Source organism: Mesoplodon bidens (genome assembly GCF_964165515.1).
Source record: "Mesoplodon bidens genome assembly, chromosome: 6".
Taxonomy (NCBI): domain Eukaryota; kingdom Metazoa; phylum Chordata; class Mammalia; order Artiodactyla; family Ziphiidae; genus Mesoplodon; species Mesoplodon bidens.
In genome coordinates, this window is record NC_138162.1 from 106,880,979 (window position 1) to 106,902,522 (window position 21,544).

Consider the following 21,544-nt stretch of genomic DNA (forward strand, 5'->3'; position numbering starts at 1 on the left):
AGGATAAAATGAGAAAATAAACGTAAAGCATTTATGGATGAGTTCCCATCCTAGGTGCCTCGCCCCTGCCTTGTTTGGCCAGTCCATAGGACAGAGGATATTACTCACTGAGCCCCTCCCACAGGGGAGGCTCCAGCAAGGGGGACTCAGGGGCTAGGTGACCACAAAAGTTACAAGGCATAGTCCCTACCCTCAGAGAGCTTACTTGCAGGTTGGAGAAACATGGTAAACAAGCAAAACAAGTAGCACACAGAATGAGGTCAGATTGAGTTCTATGTGTGTGCTGCAGATCAGGGTGCAGGAGAAGTTCAAAGAGGTGGCGATCGGCCAAGGAACAGTGGGAAAGCACAGCAGAACTGCATTGACTTGGTCATATCCACCACCTACTTACTGACCCAGGAAGGTGAGTCATCCTAGAAACCAGTCTACTTGTTAGTTACACATGACATTTTTTTTTTTGAGAAAGGAACTTGTTACATACATATTCATGTATATGTATAGACCTGAGGAAAGGCATTGAATAGATATGTAATGAAGAGCTGTGTTTAAAAATGGCTCTTCCTGTCCACTCCCAAATGAAATTCACTGATATGCTACTTGGAAATTTTCTGCCATCCCTTCCTTACTTATTAAACAATGTGGGGACAAACCTTGACCCTGCCTTACTTCTTAACATGAAAGAAGATTCACTCCACAGCACTTAAAGTTTTTTTTTTTTTACTATGAATTATTTTAAGCAAACAAAATAAATAGAATGAACCCCCCCCTTTTAAAGTGAAATTTACATGCATTGAAATGTACAAATCTTAGCTGCACAATTTTGACAAACGGGATACAGCTAGGTAATCCACGCCATATCACAGTATAGAACATTTCTATCTCCCCAGAAAGTTACCTGGTGCCCCTTTTCAGTCCACCCTACCCTCTACCCCTTGCCAAGGCAACACTCTCCTGAATTTTTTTAACCTTAAATAGGATTTCAGATGGTATCTCTAAAAGGAATTTTTATATATATTGTAATATAATAAGGGTTTGGGAGAACCCCTAAACTCATGAGTCCACAAAGTATTTCACCTAGCCTGGTGCCATGGCATAACAGTGGCATACAGGAATTTTTACATGGACATAAATGGCTGTGCTTACCAACTCAAAAGCATTCCCTGAGCTCCTGGTATGTATTGGGTATTATTATGTCAGGCCCTGGAGATTCTAAGACCACAGAACACTGTGTTCCTGGTTGGCTAGTGTCTCTCCCACACCTCAGCTCCTCACTTGTGAAGGCACCACCGATTCGGTGTCCCTGCCTCCCTGTGACACCAGAATGAACTTAAAGGAAACTCCGTTGTCATTCAGAAAATTATATCAGTGTAATTGCTCACAAGTCAGGGATGCAGCCTGTCTAGCGCCAGGTCTGTTTTCAATTGTGTCCATGTTAACATGGTAAGAGTCTGGGGAAAGGCCTTCCAGAAAGTTCCTATCCTGCGGTGGCAACCATAAGACAGAGACATCCATCACTCCCTGCAAGGGCACGAGGCACAAGCTCTTATCAGGGCCTCTCAGCAGAGCACAGGATGGAATCATAGTCAAAGGGAGAGAGGGGTTAAGATGAACACGAAAGCTGAAAGCAATCACCTCTGTTTCTGCTTATCCGCAGAAAATAATAGGACAAAGCGGAGTAAAAAAAGAGGAATCGGATCACTTTTGTAAATTGTGTGCGTGAATGGATTTTCAGAGACATAGCTGTTAAGATGCAGGGGTGGCAAAGAAGGTAGGCTCCAAAATCACTCTTAGTCTTTGTAACTGGAAGGATGCTGATTTCATCACATTATTCAGGTAAGACCAAAGAAAGAGTATGTCTTAGTTTATATGCATAAAATACCACATCCACTCCTCAGCTTAATACTTGCTGTTCCCTTGATCAGGAACACTGTTCCCATCCTTCAACACACAAGTTAAAAAAAAAAAAAAAAAAAAAAAAGACATAGCTGTCATCCCTGGAAAAAACCAAAAACGAGAGGGTGCTTCAGGCTTTAACTGCTAACGAGCTGTGCTAGGCGCAGGAGGGGAACCTCAACCTGTGTGAAGATGATGCGGATGTGAAGAGCGTTCTCTCCGAGACCACGTTAATTCATTCCACAAGCTCCGTGTTATACTGTACTTGAACGCTCCTCGTGCATTCCTGCCACAAAATATGGGGCTTTCTTGAGCCAGCTGATTTCATCATTGTCCATTTGGGTGGAGTGAGACTTGGTTCCAAAGAGAACATTTCCCGAATGACATACCCTGATGGTTCAGATGCACTTCATTATTTTCTATTAACAATGGAAATAAATTTTAATCTCTTGCTGGCTAGCGCTGGCCTCTCATGACAGCAAGGGAATTAACCTGAATTATTTCAGTGTCTGCAAAATTTATTACAAGATTTTAAATTATGTCCAAATGTATGTGCGTGTGCCTGTATATATATAGATATGAGGCAAGTTCCCGTTTTTAATATTCCAAATATCTTAGACTTTGAGGGATCTAAGAGAGCCTGCCAATTTAACTGAATTTATAAAATGTAAAGGATTTGATACACAAACTCCACCACGTGAAACCAGACATGTTTGGTGGTGGTTCTTTTTTTTTTTTTAGGAATGGTTGTTTTTCTTATACATGGAGACACACACAAATACTGACTTTTCCATACACTCACTCTCCTTCTGGAAGAGTGAACTACATTATGGAGGTGAAGATCCATTTGGTACATTCAAAGCTTCGAGTTTAACTTCCTTCACTGTTTTCTGATGAACGATGACAACACTGATATTATTCTATTCAGAGAAGTTAACGTTTCTGAATGTTTGAAGACTGAAGGAAGTGGACTGTGCATTCCAGCATCGTCTCCCTCCCAGGCCTTCCCCTTCCACAAGCCAACTTCTTTCCCCCAGTGAGTATTTCCTGGGTCACGAAGGCTGACCTTTTCCATCTGGAATCAATCAGTCAACCCCTGACAACTTCCTGAAACACCTCACTCCATTTCCTGTTCTCTCCCCCTTCTCTCTTTCCCCCTGGTTTGCTTCACTCTTCAAAACTGCAGGCCACAGCAGCTTAATGTTAGAGGGTCAGACACAGTTAGACTCCAAAACACTACACAAGGACACCTTTGACCTTCAAAAATCTTTACATCTTAGCTAAACAAATCAAGGTCAACATTTCTTACCATTACCTTGTTAACTATTTGTAGGCATCTTTGCCAACGATCTTCTGATCACAGACTCATCAATACCATACCGCTTGTTCTCCTAAGATCATAAACTGATCTGTTTTAGAAGTAGTGAATTTAGTATTGACAAAATACCATTCGTATTTTAGTTTGAGGTACCTGAAACTAAAAATCTCGAGTATTATAATAAACATATGGAGAATATTCCATCCAAAAGGACTTCTCTGTCTCATCAGTGTCTCCTATCACCTAAACCTGATACCTAGTCTTCTATACAGCTGTCAGACTCTCTTGGCACTGCCATTCTGCTGGCACAGCCCGAAAGGATGCCAGTTAGGAATACAGATGTCCATAATTTGTGTGGGATGGACCCCCAGCTTTTGCTGTTGACACTGGTGACAGCTTTCATTTGTTTCTCAAAGTTGGTGTATCTGTATTTCAGCTCAAAGCTCCAGTAGGAGAGTCTGCAGATCTGAAAACTAAGCCATTGTAGACTAGAGCTCTCCTCAACTGGTACGCTTCAACTCAACACAAAAGCAACAACCAATTATATTCACGCAAATATCATTTATGACACGGTAGCTTTCATTCAAGGTGTCAAGAAAGAGAAGTAAGGATCTATTGAAATTGCTTGCATTATTTTAAGCGAAAGTAGTTTTTCACGTTTTGCCACTCCTCATTTTGTTTAGTGTGATCTCTAATTTTTGGTGAGGCCAGATCAATAAACGCAGACCAACTGGTGCATGACAGTGTAGGTTCCATTTTGAATCATCCAATTAAACGGCAGTTTTAGCTGATTATACAGAAGTAGAAACGTGAGTAAAAAGTTTGTATTTCCCCTTGAAAAATACAAGAAAGTTTTAAGAACAAAAGCTACAACTGTGTGAGCAGTCCACTCAAAGTACTCAAGAAAACGGATTGGCTTTCTCAAATTATATTTTCCTTCTCATTATCCAAAGGCACTCCCATGTCCCCCACTCTAATAATTTATACAAAGCAGGAGCTGAGTTGTAAAGAGCTCTTTCCTGCCTATAAAAGGCCACAGTGGGAGTTACCCTTTAGGTGGACACATCCGTTAATCTGCCTGTACAACTAATTTTCCAGTAGAGGAGCTGTTTCTTTGGCATCAGAATGACAGCATGTGGCAGGAGGACTTCTACCACCCTGATTGATTCCCACCATCTCTCCAAAATGTCTATGGCTCTTTGGAACATCACATTTAAGAAAAAAAATCCATCCTTCTCAAAGCTCTAACCGTATGACTTAGTTGAATCAGAGGAATGACCAGCTTGGATACTACTCCCAGCCAGGCTTTCTCAGCTCATACCCAGGTGTTCCTACAAAGACCCTAAGTGTCATACAGGAGGGTAAAAGAAAAAGAGAAGTCAAAATGAAAAAGGTGTGGAATGACTAAATGATCTGCTCTTTGAAACAGGCGAGAATCCCAGTGTCTGTACTTGCTAGAGAATAATCACACTGGTTGGAAACCTCCCTGTATGGATCAGAGTCGTTGCTTTGAAAACACACCCAATTCTACCATTAGTCAGACACATTTCCCCTCCATTTCAATGAGGATCATGTACCTTCTAACTGCAGATGGAGCGTTTGGTAGTTTAATCTCAGTTAAGTTACAATAGGTAGCATTTATAGCCCACTCGACGTGGAAGACTCTGATACCTACTTACAAACATGCGTACACCAAGCTAAATAAAATGGCCTCGAAAATCCCTGTTATTTTGCCAAGTATGGAAAAAATTCTTTATGACATTTTACATCTGGAAATGGACTTAAATTCATGATGTGCTTTTCCCTTATAACTGTTCGGTTGCTATATATGTTATTTCAGCTTTCCCAAAGCATAACTATTATGTGGGATTTTATTTTCCACCTGTGGAAGGAGGAAAGAAACACAGAGACCACTAAAGGGACAGAGAAAATCAAGACAGACTTCTGGTTGTGGTGGGCAGTCAGGTTTGGAGTCCATATCGTGAGAAGAAATACTCCATTGATGTTTTTAAACACTGGCGAGTTCTCACATTCGACAAGGGGAATCTGATGAAACAATTAGCCTAAGCCTCCGTAATTCAACCCAGGCAAAGAACAAACAAATTGGCTACTGCAAATTGTTTCTCCCTACCTCTTTATTCTTGGCACACATTACATTTCCAAGCCAGATTGAAAGCCCGGATTTTTCTTTGTTACTAGACTTCAGAGTCTCCAAAATTACCTTTAAACACCTACCTACCCCGTAAGTATGGATTTTGTCATCCTTTTTTTTTTTTTTAAGAAATTCCCAGCATTCTTAGCAATCGCTGGTGTTTCATATTCCCCAAGGTTACATTTTCTGTTCAGTTGAGTATCAAGTAGCAAACGAGAGAACGCAAAGTTGATTGCTGCTGAGACAGATGTGGGGCGTTCTGGAGTTGCTCACAGCAAGGGAGGGGGCTGTGGCATTAATGACATAAGTCCCGAGAAGATACATTCGTAAGTCACCAGACAGCGCTGTGTTTCAGTGAGTCAGAGTTATTTTGTGATCTTCCAGGCACCATGCCACATGCAATGGAAGCCTACAGAAAACACTGTCACTACCTCAAGGCGTTTACCATGCAACTTTTTTTTTTTTTTTTTGCGGTACGCGGGGCCTCTCACTGTTGTGGCCTCTCCCGTTGCGGAGCACAGGCTCCGGACGCGCAGGCTCAGCGGCCATGGCTCACGGGCCCAGCCGCTCCGCGGCATGTGGGATCTCCCCGGACCGGGGCACGAACCCGCGTCCCCTGCATCGGCAGGCAGACGCTCAACCACTGCGCCACCAGGGAAACCCCCTAGCATGCAACTTTTAAAGCAGAACAAACACTACACATAATCAGGAGATATTACTATGTGGTAATACATAATTGAGGGCTGAATTATGTGGCCACTGTATCCTCTAGGAGTCCAAAGGTAAGAAAATTAACCCGAACTGAAGGCAGTAACAGTTTTATCAAGGAAATGAGATTTGAGATAGGGCCTTGAAGAGTTGAAAAACTTTTATCATACAACTCAAGGGTACCAAAATGATTATTCTGGCAATAAAAAAAAAATTCTAACTGGTGTAAGTGGAGCAGTATGCCAAAGGGCATGTCTGCTGGCATATTTGGGCAAGTTTGGCTTAGGATGGACACCTTTTAGAGCTTGTTTTTAAAAAACTAGTTGAATAGGTACAGAAATCAAGTGGCAATTTTTTTATCCTGCCTTTTAGGTCATCAGGAAGCCCAAAGGTCATTGACCTGCTTTACAGCCAAATTTCTCTTCATCTCAAAGGCCAGTGATGCTTGCTACCATCTACCCTACATCATTTTATTCCATTGAGGGCAATGCTTGTCCCATCTGAAACGTATGCCAAGAGGGATGGTTATGGTCCAGGGCAGTATTTTACTAGCAGACATTTTGAGGCTCACAGGGGAGCCTTAACACATTCGATGCCATTCTTGATTTGGCTGGGCCATTCTCTTTCACCAAACTCTGTCCCTAGGGACCTCATGAATCACCTGTCATGCGTCAAAACCCAGGAGCACGTAGGCCCCATAAGCAGCTTAAGAATCTATGCACTCTGATTGTGAAACTAAGAAAGCTTTGCTTTCCAGGAAGTTCTGCATCTGATGGTCCTGGAACATGTTCAAGGGTAGGTTTTAGTGCCCAAATTTGAGTCTCTTAAAATGGTGGAGCATTTAGGGTTTGTTTCCACCTAACTGAAATCTGACATATCCTTTCCCAAGGGTTATATAGGCAACTACCTGCTTTTGTGTCTCTCCTTTTCTCCCACAAATAATTCAAAACACAGTTCCTGTGTGAGTTGGTCAAAATTCTTAAACCCTAATTCTTGTCCCCATGTGAGATAGCAAAAGTAGGGGGTGATGGGGGTGGGCAGAGGGTATACTGTCCAACAGGCAAGAGCTTGAAGTTACCCACAGAAAGCTTTTCCCAAGCTTAAAGCATTAGACTGGGCAGAAGATCCTCAGGCCTTCAGAGGTTTTCTTCTGACTCCAAAGAGATAATTCCTATTTCTTTTCTTTGTGTGTGTGGTACGCAGGCCTCTCACTGCCGTGGCCTCTCCCGTCGCGGAGCGCAGGCTCAGCAGCCACGGCTCATGGGCCCAGCCACTCTGCGGCATGTGGGATCCTCCCGGACCGGGGCACGAACCCATGTCCCCTGCATCGGCAGGCGGACTCTCAACCACTGTGCCACCAGGGAAGCCCCAATAATTACTATTTCTTAATTTGGACTCGCTGGTTTGTGCTATCACCAGATAATGGACCCACCTGTTGATCAGAGACGCCATAAGTCAAGTGCTTTTCATTCTGTGCTTTAAAAGTGTGGCTCAGTAGCCCAGCAACCTTCACACGGTGGGTGAGATCACAGAGCACCTGGGGTGGATCTTGAACTGAGAGACTTGAACTGAAGAAACCTGCAGGCAGCTGGAGCTGTATTAAATCTTTACCATTTGGAGTTAATGTAAACTCTCGTTTCCCTCTTCACGGGTGTGAGAGAAATAGTCACCATTCTTTTTATTTAAGGAAAATAGATGGTGATGCCATTAAAACGTTTTATGTAAGAGCTGGGGTTTAAGAAGTCATACGGGTTTGTTGGATGGAGCTTGGCCCCGTTCCAAGGCATGAGTAGCCCTGCCCTTTGCTTTTGCATCGTTTAGTCAAATAGACGAATGGCCGCCACCCAGCTGTGTGGACTAGGGGCCCTGCCATCCACGTGAACTTCTCCGTTGTTTTGGTGCAGTGGTCGCCTCCAGCACGTTGCAGTAACAGGCTGTAGGCCTCCCACGTTATCCAGCTACCCTGATGACATCAGTCCATCCTCACACGCCTCACTTCGTTTCTCCGTTCTGATGGAGGAGATCTTGGTGTCTTCCCACCACCGTGCATGTCTGCTTTCTTCCTCAGAGGTCTGCGAGACCTGCTAGGTGTGTCCTTGCAAAGGACACCAACCCCTCCCTCACCTCCTCCAGGACCCCCCTCAAAAGGCCCTTCTAGCAGGCCCCTCCTGGGGTTGTACACAGATCTCTGTAATCAAACAGGAATCAATTCAGCACTGATGTCTCTCCCAATCTGACCCTGGAAATGACTTTTCTTTCACCTGAAAGCATGTATGCACCCCTCCACACCTCCTGAATTCTTATCTTTTGAAGCAAAGCATGGCGAGAACTGTGGACGTATCTCCATTCTCTCCCCGACACAGCTGTATAACAAAATGATTACTTTGGTGGACCTCATCTAAAAAGGGAATCGTTAGGGGTGAACTTGACACACCCGTGAGTCACTCAGAAACGTTCAGCAAATGCTAGGAAGAATCTGTATCCCAACAACAAGAAAGCTACACGTTGGAATGAAGGAATTCATTTTAAATGATTCTAGGGTTGGAGATTCAAGGCACCTGCTACCAACTCCAGAAAGAGTAATGTAGCAGTTGGTGCAGCCCATGTGATGGGAAATACTGCAGTCTTCTGCAGTGGTCAGGTCTGTTTAAAACAGTCCTTTTGAGGCAGGGTGGGGTGGGGGAATTGGTAAGGCCTCTCAGCTTCCCAGTCTCCAGTACGTGATCTGCTGACATGTGTCCTATTATAGCTGATGCTGTGGAAAACTCTGAAAGCTATTGGGAAGAGCATCCACACTTGCTATTATTACAATGGCAGGTAGCACTGGGCTCCCATACCATCTGTACCTGACCACACCACTGAGTCCCAGCAGGCAATACAAGGACGACGGGCACCAGGGCCCCTGTGCCTCCAGTCAGTTCACTTGAAGACCTCAGAAAAGCAGAGCTAAGCTACGTAAATCACTCATTTATCTCACTTTCCTCATCTCCCCACTAGGATATAAGTCCCACAAGGGTGAGGAATTTTCTCTGTTTTGCTTGCTGATATATCTGCAGCACCTAGGATACTGCCTGGCTCACAGAATTTCCTCGATAGTACTGGTGGGTGAATGAATCAGTGAATGAGGGCATCTGTGTTTTCCCTCTGACGTGGAGCAGACCCAGCCAGCCTGTCTATGAGAGTGAACTGGCAACAAAAGCCCTGATTGTTGTCAACTTCTACTGTGTTTCAGAATTTGAATGTGGGTAATGACAACATGCCTGACTCTTCCAAGAAAGTGGCTTGATTTTCTTCTGGATTTTCCAACTGTCCGCTCTCCACTCACGATGCAGGGAAATAAAGAACGGGGTACATTATGTCTTAACAGGCCTGTCAGCTTAAACTATACATAAATTTCTTTTCCTTTCCTTCACTGAGCTGTTAATCTGTGTGTTTCAACTAATTGTTCCATTTCAAGGAGGGCAGAAGTGATTTTCTGCCTTAATGGTCCATGGATTCAGATACTTTGGGGGCCCTTTTCTTATTTTCCTTCCTCCCTTTCTCCCTCCCTCCCTCCCTTTCTTCCTTCCTTCCTATCTTTTTTCTTTCTTTCTCTTAAAAAATTCATTGAATAGGGCTTCCCTGGTGGCACAGTGGTTAAGAATCCACCTGCCAATGCAGGGGACATGGGTTGGAGCCCTGGTCCGGGAAGATCCCACATGCCACGGAGCAACTAAGCCCGCGAGCCACAACTACTGAGCCCACGCGCCCAACTACTGAAGCCCATGCACCTAGAGCCTGTGCTCGGCAACAAGAGAAGCCACCTCAATGGGAAGCCCGCGCACCGCAACGAAGAGTAGCCCCTGCTCTCTGCAACTAGAGAAAGCCCACACGTAGCAACGAAGACCCAACGGAGCCATAAATAAATAAATAAATAAATAAATAAATAAATAAATAAATAAATAAATAAATAAATAAATAAATCCATTCATTTAATAACAATTTTTTGAGCTCCACAGAGTGACTGGCATGGGGGAGAAATACAAAAATAAATAAAACATACAGATTATCCTCAAGCAGCACACAGGCTATTAGACAAATAGTAATTGGAAGACAATGTGATCAATGGCATAGTAGAAGCCTGTAGAGAAGTATGTTGGCCAATAGGTCTGCCAGAAAATGCCTCACTAAAGAGATGATGCTCAGGTGCAGGCTTGAAGCATGAGCAGAAGTCACAGACTGGTGAAGAGTAAAGGGCTCCCAGGCAGAGGGGTGAGAAGGTTCCCAGCAATATTCCATGGAATAGAAATCAGTGAGGTGTGCCTGGTGGGTGGGGGAATGTATGGAAGCGTCAGGACGGGTGCATGGCAGAAGCCCTGCCTGGTATGAAGCTACTTCTCAGCCGTGCCTTTTAAAATCTGAGCTTTTGTCCATGGACAGGAGATATTTATCACCTACTTTAAGCAGAGGAGTGACATGTTCTAAAAGATCGCTTTGGCAGCCGTGCTGAGGATGCAGTAGACAAGGAAGGAGGAAAGGCAAGGGCCTACTGCAGGTTTTCAGGAGAGGGAGGCTGATTTTACAGATACTTAGGAGGAAGGCACGGATCCGGGAGGAAGCACTGAGTTCTGCTGTGAGCATGCGCTCACTAGTCATCCAAGGGAAGATGCCCAGGAGGGAGGCAGATCTGGGTGTCTGCAGCTCCAGAGAAGGGGGGGGTCTGAGGATGTGGATCCGGGCGTCATCCGGGAACAGCCAAGAGAAGGGGAAGATCATCAGGATGCGTCCTAAGTGGACAGGTCCCCATCGTAAGGGTTAAGTTACACGGAGGGTGCCCACTGGGTGGTAGATGAATTTCATTTCTTTAGATCAGGGGTCCGTGGAATTCTCAGAGATGTCTTAAGAGGTCTCGGAAGCCCTGACATTGTAAGCAAAACTTTGTTGAAATGTAGCTTTTTACTGGGACAAAACTACAGCTCATACCAAATTCTCAAAGGGGTCTGAGCCCCCCCCCCCAAAAAAAGGGTTAAAACCCTTGCGTTTCAATAAATATTTTATATGCCCATGATACTTAGGACTTGAACTGAATGAAAGAGAGGTTTGGTTCAGATTGGAAAATAAGTTTGATATAATGATTTTGTTCTCATTTGATCATTTTTGGAAAAAGAATTTAGGTTCCACCAATGTTTGGGGGATAGTGGACAGAGAAGGGGTGAGAGAGGAGAGAGAGTTTGGCTGGATTCATGATTTGGTTAGAAATATTTTGTATTTTTATCCTGCTCAGATCAAATCTCCACAAAAAAACAAAACAAAACAATCAAAAAACTTCAGATTAAATCTACGTTTGATCATATAACAAAAGTAGAGCATTGACGTTATTTGTCCATCTGGTTTAAAATTATTACATTTGTCATTCTGAATGATATATATGTATATTCTAGGAATTCCTAAGCTACCATTCCTTTAGATCACTCTCATGATTATCTACCATCTCTGGTTTTGTTTCATATTTTGAACTTGATCCAAGCTTTTCACTTGACCATTACAGCACATAGTCAAGCCTTTCTGCATGTGAAAGATCTTTCATGGAAGGCTATACTTGTCATAGAATCTGAGTACGGTATAAAAATTGTCAATTCTTTTGTGAATCAAAGGATAGTGTCAAGAAAGTGAAAAGCCAGTGATAGAATGAGAAAAATATTTGCAAATCACTTATCTGATAACAGCCTAGTATTCCGAATATATAAAGAACTCTTACAACTCAACAATAAAAGAGTAAACCAATTTGAGAATAGGCAAAACATCTGAATAGAGATTTCTCCAGAGAAGATCCACAAATGGCCAAAAAGTACATGAAAAGATGCTCAAATCATTAGTCATTAGGGAAAGACAAATCAAAGCCATAATGAGATACCACTTCACACTTACAGAATGGCTAGGATTTTTTCTTTTTAAACAGGAAATAACAAGTAGTGGAAAAGATATGGAGAAATTGGGACCTTCATACATTAGTGATGGGAATGTAAAATGGTGCAGCCACTGTGGAAAATAGCTTGGCAGTTCCTCAAAAAGTTAAAGCTGGAGTTACCATATGACCCAGAAATTCTACTCTTAGGTATATACTCAAGATATCAAAAACATGTTCACAAAATAACTTGTACATAAATGTTCATAACAGCATGATTTATAAAAGCCAGAAAGTAGAAACAACCCAAATGTCCATCAACTGATGTACAGATAAACAAAATATGGTATATTCTTACAATGGAATATTATTCAGCCATAAAAAGAAATGAAATACTGACACATGCTACAATATGGATGGACCTTGAACACATTATGCTACGTGAAAGAAACCAGACACAAAAGGCCACATATCGTATCATTCCATTTACAGGAAATGACCAGAATAGACAAATCTGTAGAGACGGAAAGTAGATTAGTGGTTGTCAGTGGGTGGACAGAAAAGGGAATTGGGAAGTATGGGGTTTCTTTCTGGGATGATGGAAATGTTCTGGAATGACATGGTGGCAATTGTTGCACAACACTGTGAATATACTAAAAGCCACTGGATCGCACACTTTAAAATGGTCTAAATGATGAATATATGTTATATGAATTTTATCTCAATAAAAAAATGCAAAAAGAATTTTTTTCCAGTTGACTTCAGCTCTACCCCAGAAATAAGACAGTCCTAGAATCCACAAACTTAAAAAAAAATCTTTTCCCTTGTCTTTGCAAAAGTCAAGTACATTCACATAGGATGAGAATTCCTCGTATTTTGAGATGAACAATATTTATTCTAACCCTGTTAAAAAATTCAGGCACATTAAAAATTTCACTTAGTAAATAACTGGAGAAGTAGAGGAAATATTACGTGCATCTGCTTAGTAAGTACATTTCTAGAATTTGGGATAAATAAAATAAAATAAAAAGTAAAATGACAAGGCATTCTATTTAAAGCCTCCTAGAAGTGTCTTCTCAAATTTAAAACTCTTTGGAAGGGATGATAGAGAGTAAGGGGGGATAGGAATCTAAGCTGCTAGCTTCTTTCCCTGCCTCTGTTTCTTGCAGACGTGAAAGCTAAGCTTTGGTCATCTGGGCACTTTGGAATTCTTCCGAATTTCACTCTTTTTTGGGACTGAAATGATTAATGTTTCCATTTGGAACACTGAGTACCATAAACTTCCACTGTGCACCATGTTCCTGCTTGACGCCCGCCCCCGCAAGAAAACAATTTCATTTCTATTTGTCTTCTTATCATGCAGCAGGGGAACAGTCTGCAGGATGGAGAGCTGAGGTTTAACTTGCTCAGGCGAGGCTTGTATTAGTGCTCCACAGCGAACAAAAAAAATTGTTCCAGTCACAGCAAGATAGTTTGATACCCATGATGCGGTGAAAAAACATTACAGGAATTTTTGTTTTTCAAGGTCGTGCTCCTGGCCTTGCATGTACCCATCTCTCCTATTAATTCTTTAATGACTCTGCTGCCAAACCACGGAAGCTGTTTGAGCAACAGGCAGGAGCAGCTACATCATTTGTGGGATCCAGTGTAAAACGAATATGTGCGGCCCCTTGTTCAGAAATGATTCAGAATTTAGAAAAAGGCAACAGCAAAGCATAAACCTGGCAGCTGCACACGCTGCAAACCCAGGGTCCAGTGGGAAGAGCTTGATCAGACACATCCTCCGGCCTCCGGGTTCCACCACCTCCTGCCCGTGATTAGAGGCGAGTTACGTAAACTCCCAGAACCTCACTTTCCCCACCTGAAACGTGAGGCTAATAATCCCCATCTCTCATCTCTCACGTTGCTGCCAGGATGTTTTTTTTTTTTTAAGTCTCAAGCCTGAATAATATTGTTTAACGTGTTTTCCATTTTTCTATGGGGAAAGGAGCGGGAAGTATTTCCATTGGGCGTGAGTGGCAGGAAAGCCATTTGGTGGATTAAACGTGGGTCCTTCAAAGATGAAGGAGGGGGCCAAGAGGGGCTGCTTTCCTCGCATCTCCAACCTGACACACTTTGCCTCGCTCTGTGTTTTTATTAGCTTGTATCCCCAGTACATCAGTGGCAGGGGTGATGAAACCGGTGGCAGATTTAACTGCCAGGCAGCTGGGTTACTGTCCCGTGGGTCTTGTTGTCATGCTGAGATCTTAAAGTGACCACGGCTGCTTGGTCTGCTGCTGTCCCAGACACTCTTGAGAGAGACCACTGAATAGTTAATCGGTGGCAAAGGAAAGGAAGAGGCTGTTGCTTGCAGAAAGCACAGAGAAGCTGCTTTGAAAAATCCCAAGGTGGCTGAGTATCAGGAACGCTGTTCCTGCTTGTGGGCAGCTGTGTGTGCGAAGGCCAGCCTGAGGGCTTAAAATCAAATCTCCAGCCTGGGTTGGTGCCCCTCCCCTGGGGCTTTGGCAATGCAGGCAGAAGGCCTTAAACACTACAAAATGAAGAAAGCCTCAGTACTATCTGAAGAGGGCGGTCATTTACAGTTATCTTTTTTGTTGTTAGCAGCACCCGTGAATAATGTTTTCTAAGGGGCGAAAAAAAAAAAAAAAAAAGAAAGGAAAAGAAAAAAAGAGTGCTAAGGAGAAAGAAAACAGGATGACTTATTTACCGGGAAAGAACGGCAGGCCCCTTACCTGAAACCTTCTCATGTCCCTTGGGTTTCCTGCTGTTTTCAAACAATTCTGATTGCACTTGAGGAAAAATTTTAAAAAGAATCTGTGAAGAGAAAGCAAGGTGTTACCTTTTTAAGTAAACATGTTTTAGGAGAGAATATATCTGCATTATATTAGATTTGATTGGAAAGTGATTGGATTTCAGGTCTGGGGAATTTCAGCCAGCCCTGCCTGTGAAGGAACGTAGCTGACCCACTGCAGTTTGCAAATTTGGATGTTTTTGGTCCCAAGTTGGCTCTGTTGAGGGCTGCGAAGCGGCTCACAAGCTGGGCTCTGGTTTGTACACCCACCCCCGAGTGGCTAGGGCATGCTCTCTCCAAAAAAGAGAGACAGAGACAGAGAGAGAGGAAAGAAGAAAAAAAAAGGCTTCACAAGCAGCAGTCGACTCCTGCTGTATAAAATTAGCTTGCTCCAGAGGGTTAAAAGTGGCATGACTTAGCCCAGAATCCCAGGGTTCGTCACGTATGTGGCTTTCCGCTGGCCACACACATCTTCATGCACACATACCTCACACGTAAACCCTCACACACAAAGGGGGCCTGATATTTTCAACTGATGGATATAAAATCAGAAAATAATGTTACTGTCCAAAGACAGTCAGTCTGTGCAGGTATATGCTGGGGTTTTTATGATTAATAACAAGTGTGAATGTCCTTTCAGACCTTCTATAGATTATCCAGAAATATACAAAGGCACAGAATAATGGTCTGAGGTTATCATTTGTAAGACATATTTTTAAGCCAATATTCTCCTAGATAACCTTTTTGTGCACTTTTAAAATTGGGCTGCTTTGGTCAGATGAGTACAGAAACCAAGAAAAATGGCAGAAGTGGTCTTTTCAGCCATTTACCTATCTAATGTTTGGAATGTTTCGAAATACAATAAGTTTTTCATTTATTTCACTTGCAGAGTCCTCTTCCTTAAAAAAAAAAAAAAAAAAAAAAAATCCAGCTTTTGCAGTGTTAAAGTCCCAGGTGAGCAAGGCCTATTTCCCTTTCTGTTACTATGACAACGAAATTTTACCGCAGTCCCAAAGTCCCTTCAGAACTCTACCATCCACGCCTTGAATTAGAACTTTAAAGGAAAAGATATACATTTTTTCCCCAGGATTTACTAACAAAAATAAGTAGAAATCAACAATGCTTCCAAAAATTCTATTTTAAAGCAACGGTTGGTGAGATGCTGTCGTGGTGACCTTCTGTTTATTTTTATTTCTTTAACAATCACACGAAAGAATTAGAGAGTGTGCCAATTAATTGTATTTAGTGCTTAAAAAAAAGAAAACCTGATGGGGAGATAAACAGTAAATGATGAAAGAGGAGAGAAGAGGAATTGCCCTTTTCAGAGCATTTTCTCTAGATTTGCTAAAAATATTTGGCCGAGTGTTCCTGACCCCTATCTATGAATAAGGTTGGGTGTGAATCTAGAAAGAATAGCTAAATACTTTTTTTTCATAATTTTATAGCATCTGCTTTTCACTTCTCTCTTTGCATCCTTTCTGGGACGGGGGCTAAGCATTGCTTCCTGGGCCATGAAGGTGTCCAGGGCCTTTATCCGAGGTACCAGGCAGAGAATAACAAGGCAGGGGAAGCCCTCTCCTTGCTGCTTTATGCCGTGTTCACATTCACAGCCTGCCTCTGCTTTCGAAAGTGCAGTGGGGCGTCCGTCCAGAGCAGCCGGAGTGCGTTAGGAAGGAGCGCTGCTTGTATTTAAGAACAGATTGGTCAAAACTCAAACAGTTTCTTTCTTAAGGCGAAGCATTCTTTCACTTGCGCCTTCCTAGCGGGGTCACCTACAGCAACTTAACATGCCTGGAGATGCTCTCACAAAAGACTTAACACTGGCCTTTCCCTCACTTGAGTCTCCTTCCAAACAAAAACCCCTGCCCTCACACCACCTTTGCCCTCCAGCCCCCGCCCCTCCCCCATGAGTGATGTACATCTTTTCCCCTACTAAAACCAAATTTTCTTTTTCTCACAGATTCCTTGGTTTTTGGCAAGTGTTAGCACAACCGGACTCCTTATAATGCATCCTGTGTGTTATACTTCCCCTCACCTACCCACCCCCCTCACCTTCCCGAAAATGTATCTGTTGAAAACATTAATGTTCGTGAAGGCATTATTATACGAATGGTATGAAAGTGCAAAGGAGATAAATGTTTACATAAAATCAAATTGATTTAGGGACAGAAGGGACCCGCTGAAAGGCTTGATTCATTTTAAATTACGACCCGTAACAGTTCTTTGGCCAGAAAACACCCAGTGTTGACTCTTTTGCTGGCCTGGGGTCTGAGTTTGGAACCTACCCAGCCCCCTGCACACCAAGGATATAACATCCTGTTCACCAAGGGGAAGCGAGGGGGGAAGGAGGGAGGGAGGAGGGGGAGAGAGAAGGAAAATTCCTTTACACCGTGTAGTACTTTCTAAAAGAAGGCGTAGCTACTTCTAAATGGCTAGCACCACAAATTATGAGCTGCGTATTTTAGATGGGGACCTAGAAATCAATTTAAAGGCATTCTGGGGCTTACTGACATCCCCATTTTTTTTCTCTTCCTTTTACTGATGTCTCCCACTTTCCTTCCCTTCACCCCCTCCACCCGCTATGCTCAGGGGCTTGGTACAGAATCCTCTACTAACCATCCCATCCATGAACCATAGGGTAACTTGCAGGGAATAAATCTCCTGGGTCTAGATCCCTCTGAAGCCTGGAAAATGTCAGCTCTCTCCACTCAGCGACGGGAAACCAAAATGAATTACAAGATTCAGACCAAATGTGCAGAGATGCATCAGGATGGAAGTTGTAATTTTCACTGTCTCCAAACAAAGTTGACTCCAGAAATATTCTAACCACTTAGCATGGTACACTCTACAAGGCTTCTGATCTCATTCCTTAAGAGTGAATGCTAACGGCGACAGGTTTATCCTTGTTTTATTAGAGAAAGAGGAATAGAGAGTGGGGTCCAAATCTGAACTCAAGCCCTCAGCTTTCAATCTGGTTCCTGGGTCAAGTGAGGCAATAGAACAGACCCAAAGGCAGTCCTTCACTGCCCTGATATCTATTAAATGCTGACAGTGTACTAGTCTTGAACTGCTACCAACTAACTATGGAACCAAGTTACTTTGCTCCTCTAGGCCTCAGTTGCTTTGACTGTTAAAAGGAGGGTTTAACTGGATTATCTCTAGGGTTTCTTCCAACCTTATTATTCTATGATTGCAAAGAAAAAGGTGTAGGGTTGACAACCCTCCAGAAATGGTGGCATTGGAGGAAGAAACCACTGGAAACAAAAGTCTGTGACTTATTGAAGTCCAAGTGGGGGTGTGGGGGGGTGGTTTCTGAAAGAGAGAACAAACCCCCTGATCGGAGACTGGGAAAGAAGAATAAGTGAGGAGAGCTGATGGGTGGAAAGTGGGGCATCTTGGCTGATGCCTTGGCCAGAGCTGGTGGGACCCAGAGGTTGATGGGCCAGTGGTTGAGTGAGAGGCACCATTCTCTTAGGATCCTTTCTCTGTGCTTCAGCAGCAGGAGAAGGTAGCTCAGGAATATCACAGATCAGAGCCATCTCTGTCCCTGCTCGCCCTCCTGTGTGGTCCAGAAGCTGAAGGGTACAGGGGTCACGGTGGGGGGGAAAGAAGGTTTGCCAAATGTCAGCTCCATGCCACACTCTGAGCTATGTGCTTGATATCCAACGCCTCATTTATTTCTCACAACAACTGTATGAGTGACAAATCATCTCACAGCTAGGAAAAACAAAGACGCCGAGAATTTAAGAAATGTGGCCCAAGCTCACACCGCTTGTCAGTGGCAGAAACAAGGATTTGAACCTGGGTCTTTCCGGCAGCAAGCTCCACCGGGCGTTCTATGTTTCCTGCATCAATTACATTGTCGTGATGGTTGCACAACGCTGTCAGTAGAGTAAAAGCCATTGAATGATACGCTTTGAATGGGTGAACTGTATAGTATGTAAACTATATCTCAATATAACTGTTTAAGAAGAAACTTCAGAACACATAGTCTGAAAAAAATCAAAAACCACCCCCAAAAACCCATGAAAGATTCTGGTTTCTTGGCGAGGGAGAGAGAGGACTATAGTATCCCAAAAGGAAAACGTGAGGTCAAAGATAGTTGCGTGGAAGTAAATGCTTACGACTGAAACCCCCTGATGAATTCATTCATTTACTCATTTGGCTGATTATTAAGTGTGGAATACGTGCCATAAAGGTTCAGAAGGATGGTAAACAAGATGGACAAAATCGTGCCCTCATGGAGCACACAACCAAACCATTTGAAAAATGCTTCTTCAGTTTCTGAGATGAGCCTGCAGACCCCTGAATACGGGTCTGAATAAGATCCCAGGGGATTACCTAGTACCCAAGAAATCTCTTCTCCTCCTCATCTCTGGAATATTAGAACACTCGGCATTGTTCAAGAACACAATAAAAGCTCCTAGATGGCTCTAGACATGTCCTGAGCCCACCCCAAATAAAAACAGACTCAAACTAGATGTACAAATAGGGCGCAGAGTTCAGGTCCAGTGGTGGGGTCAGTGGGGAATCTCTAAATCACAGGAAGGGTAGCTACTTAATATTCATGCCAGACTTCGAGATTATAGCCAATGATCTAGTACAAAACGCAGCATACTCTTTCTCCAGAATTGTGGAAGAGGCCACCTCCAATTAGAAGCCCAAGATCTAGCGCCTCTAAAAAATTATAATACAAAAAATCTTTCGGAAAGCACTGTGGAAGGCACAAAGTCTTCGTTCAAGGAAAAAATTAGATAGGAGTATATATCAAAAGAGTGTGAACTTGGCACTAGTAACAGCTACCATTATGCAGAGCCTTACTCTATGCAAAATAACATGTAAAGTACCTTTCGCTTTGAAATTTCATTCCTTATTCCCTTAAAAAAAATTCAAATTCCATCTACTCTGGAAACAGCTTCTGTGATGACATGGCCACATCTCATACACCACGGAGATGGGAACATCCCCACACTCTCCAAGGGCCAAGAATGGGGATACTGTATCTGGTTCTCTTTCTGCCACAATGGCCACATATGCAGGTTGGATCACTAAAGGCTGAGCGCTATATAGAGTTGATAAACCATGTAGGTGCTTAAAGGTCTCTGTCTATTGATTTTTGAGGAAGACACATTTCATCTGGATTAACTGCTAAACTTCCTTTTCCAGAGTCCAAAAAATTAAAATGTCATTGCCTTCCACTGTTTGTGCATACTTCTGAAAAGAAGATAATCCCTTTCTCTCAGAACACTCTCTCATATGATTTGTGAGAACTACCAAATGTTGGGATGGGCTGAATCATAAAATCATATGTGAAAGAAATGGGCAGTTACCTCTCTTCTCCCAGGATTCTTTCAAGCTTACAGTCTTTACAGGCAGAGGGAGAAGTCGTGTTGGATGGTCACATCCATGGGGCCATTTTCTTACTCTAAGAATAGCCTGCATGGCAGCTCGCTCTGCTTTAGACGGTAGGAAATCCCCTAAGTGATTGGTTTCCACTTGAGACCAGTGTAAAACACAAAGATAATGTTCAGCTTTAATCTAGGTCTTAATTGTAACATCCTCTTTGAACCTTCTGACAATAGAGAGAACACGTTTTCCTCCCCACAAAGCCTCCAACACAATCCAAACTCAGGCAGCCCAAATAAGGAGAAGGACAGCAGTGGGCCCCAGCCTTGGCCAGAAGATGACGTGCCCTTGATCAATCTGTTGATTGTTGAGGTGTCAGCCCAAGATTAGAAAGGGCCCTGAAGCTCCTAAGGCCTTGTGAAGACTCTCACTCAAGTCCACAAAAAAGAAGAGACTGTGGGAGGTCAAACTTCGAGTTGGCTCTTGCTACACCCCAAATAAAAGTGTGACAATGGGACATCTGAGAATGCTTGCTACTTGCAATCTGCTTGGTAAGGTGGCAGTTGGTACAAAGACCCAAGAAGATCCATGGAAAGAGGAGATAATTTAAATTTTTTGACTGACTGGCTTATTTAAGCTTAAATCAAATACTCATTTTTATAAGCTGATTTTCCATGCAATCCATTTATTTACACGACTCCTTAAAATGTAAATATAAGTACACAAACAGAGTAAGTACAGCATCTTTACTCTCTACAGACATTCCTAAAGGGTTGTATTACCACAAAAGCTTATTCACCTGCATGATTCCAATGAAAGCCCATTTCAGATCTGAAAGATTTAAGTTTACAGAAAATTCTTAAGGAATATATTTTCTTACTTCTGATTACATTCAATCCCTCTAACTCCCCTTGGCTCAAAGTCTAATTATGATAATGATTATGAAAATAATAAATAAATAGCCCCTATTCATTGACTTCATATTATTAGCCATGTATCGTTTCATTTAATTGCCCCAACTCTGAGAGTAGGAGAAATAACATCCCCATTTTACAGAGGAGATAATCAAGACTCATAAAGGTTAGATTACTTGCCCAAAGTCAAACAGCTAGTAAGTGGAAGAGCCCAGAGTGGACCTCAGGTTTGTCTGACTCAGGAAAACATTGTTAAGGTGGGAGCTTGGCCAAGTTTCTTCTGAAGGAAAAGATGGAACATGTTGCCAAGCAGCTCTCTTTTTCAGGGGACCAGTGAGTGCCTCATGGATCTACACAGGGGATCATGTCGCTGTCTACATCTTACTCTCTGTAAATAAGCATGGGGTCACTCCTCATGTTACAAAACAAAACAAGCAAACCAACAACAGTGTCTATCATTCCTATCAGGGACTGTGTTCTCTAGAAATTCTGTGGCTGCATTGGATTCTGCAGAGGAAGATAAGCAAGTCTATCAGAT

At 42.9% G+C, this 21,544-nt stretch overlaps 1 protein-coding gene across 1 annotated transcript in view; it reads right to left on the reverse strand.

Moving 5' to 3' along the window:
* EBF2 (EBF transcription factor 2) overlaps positions 1-21,544 on the reverse strand; it is a gene marked incomplete at both ends in the record, with an annotated part of 192,077 nt that overhangs the window by 42,080 nt on the left and 128,453 nt on the right. The window contains one exon of the mRNA XM_081236248.1: positions 14,688-14,769. Coding sequence (XP_081092374.1) covers positions 14,688-14,769 — 82 coding nt within the window. The remainder of the gene's footprint in view (positions 1-14,687; positions 14,770-21,544) is intronic.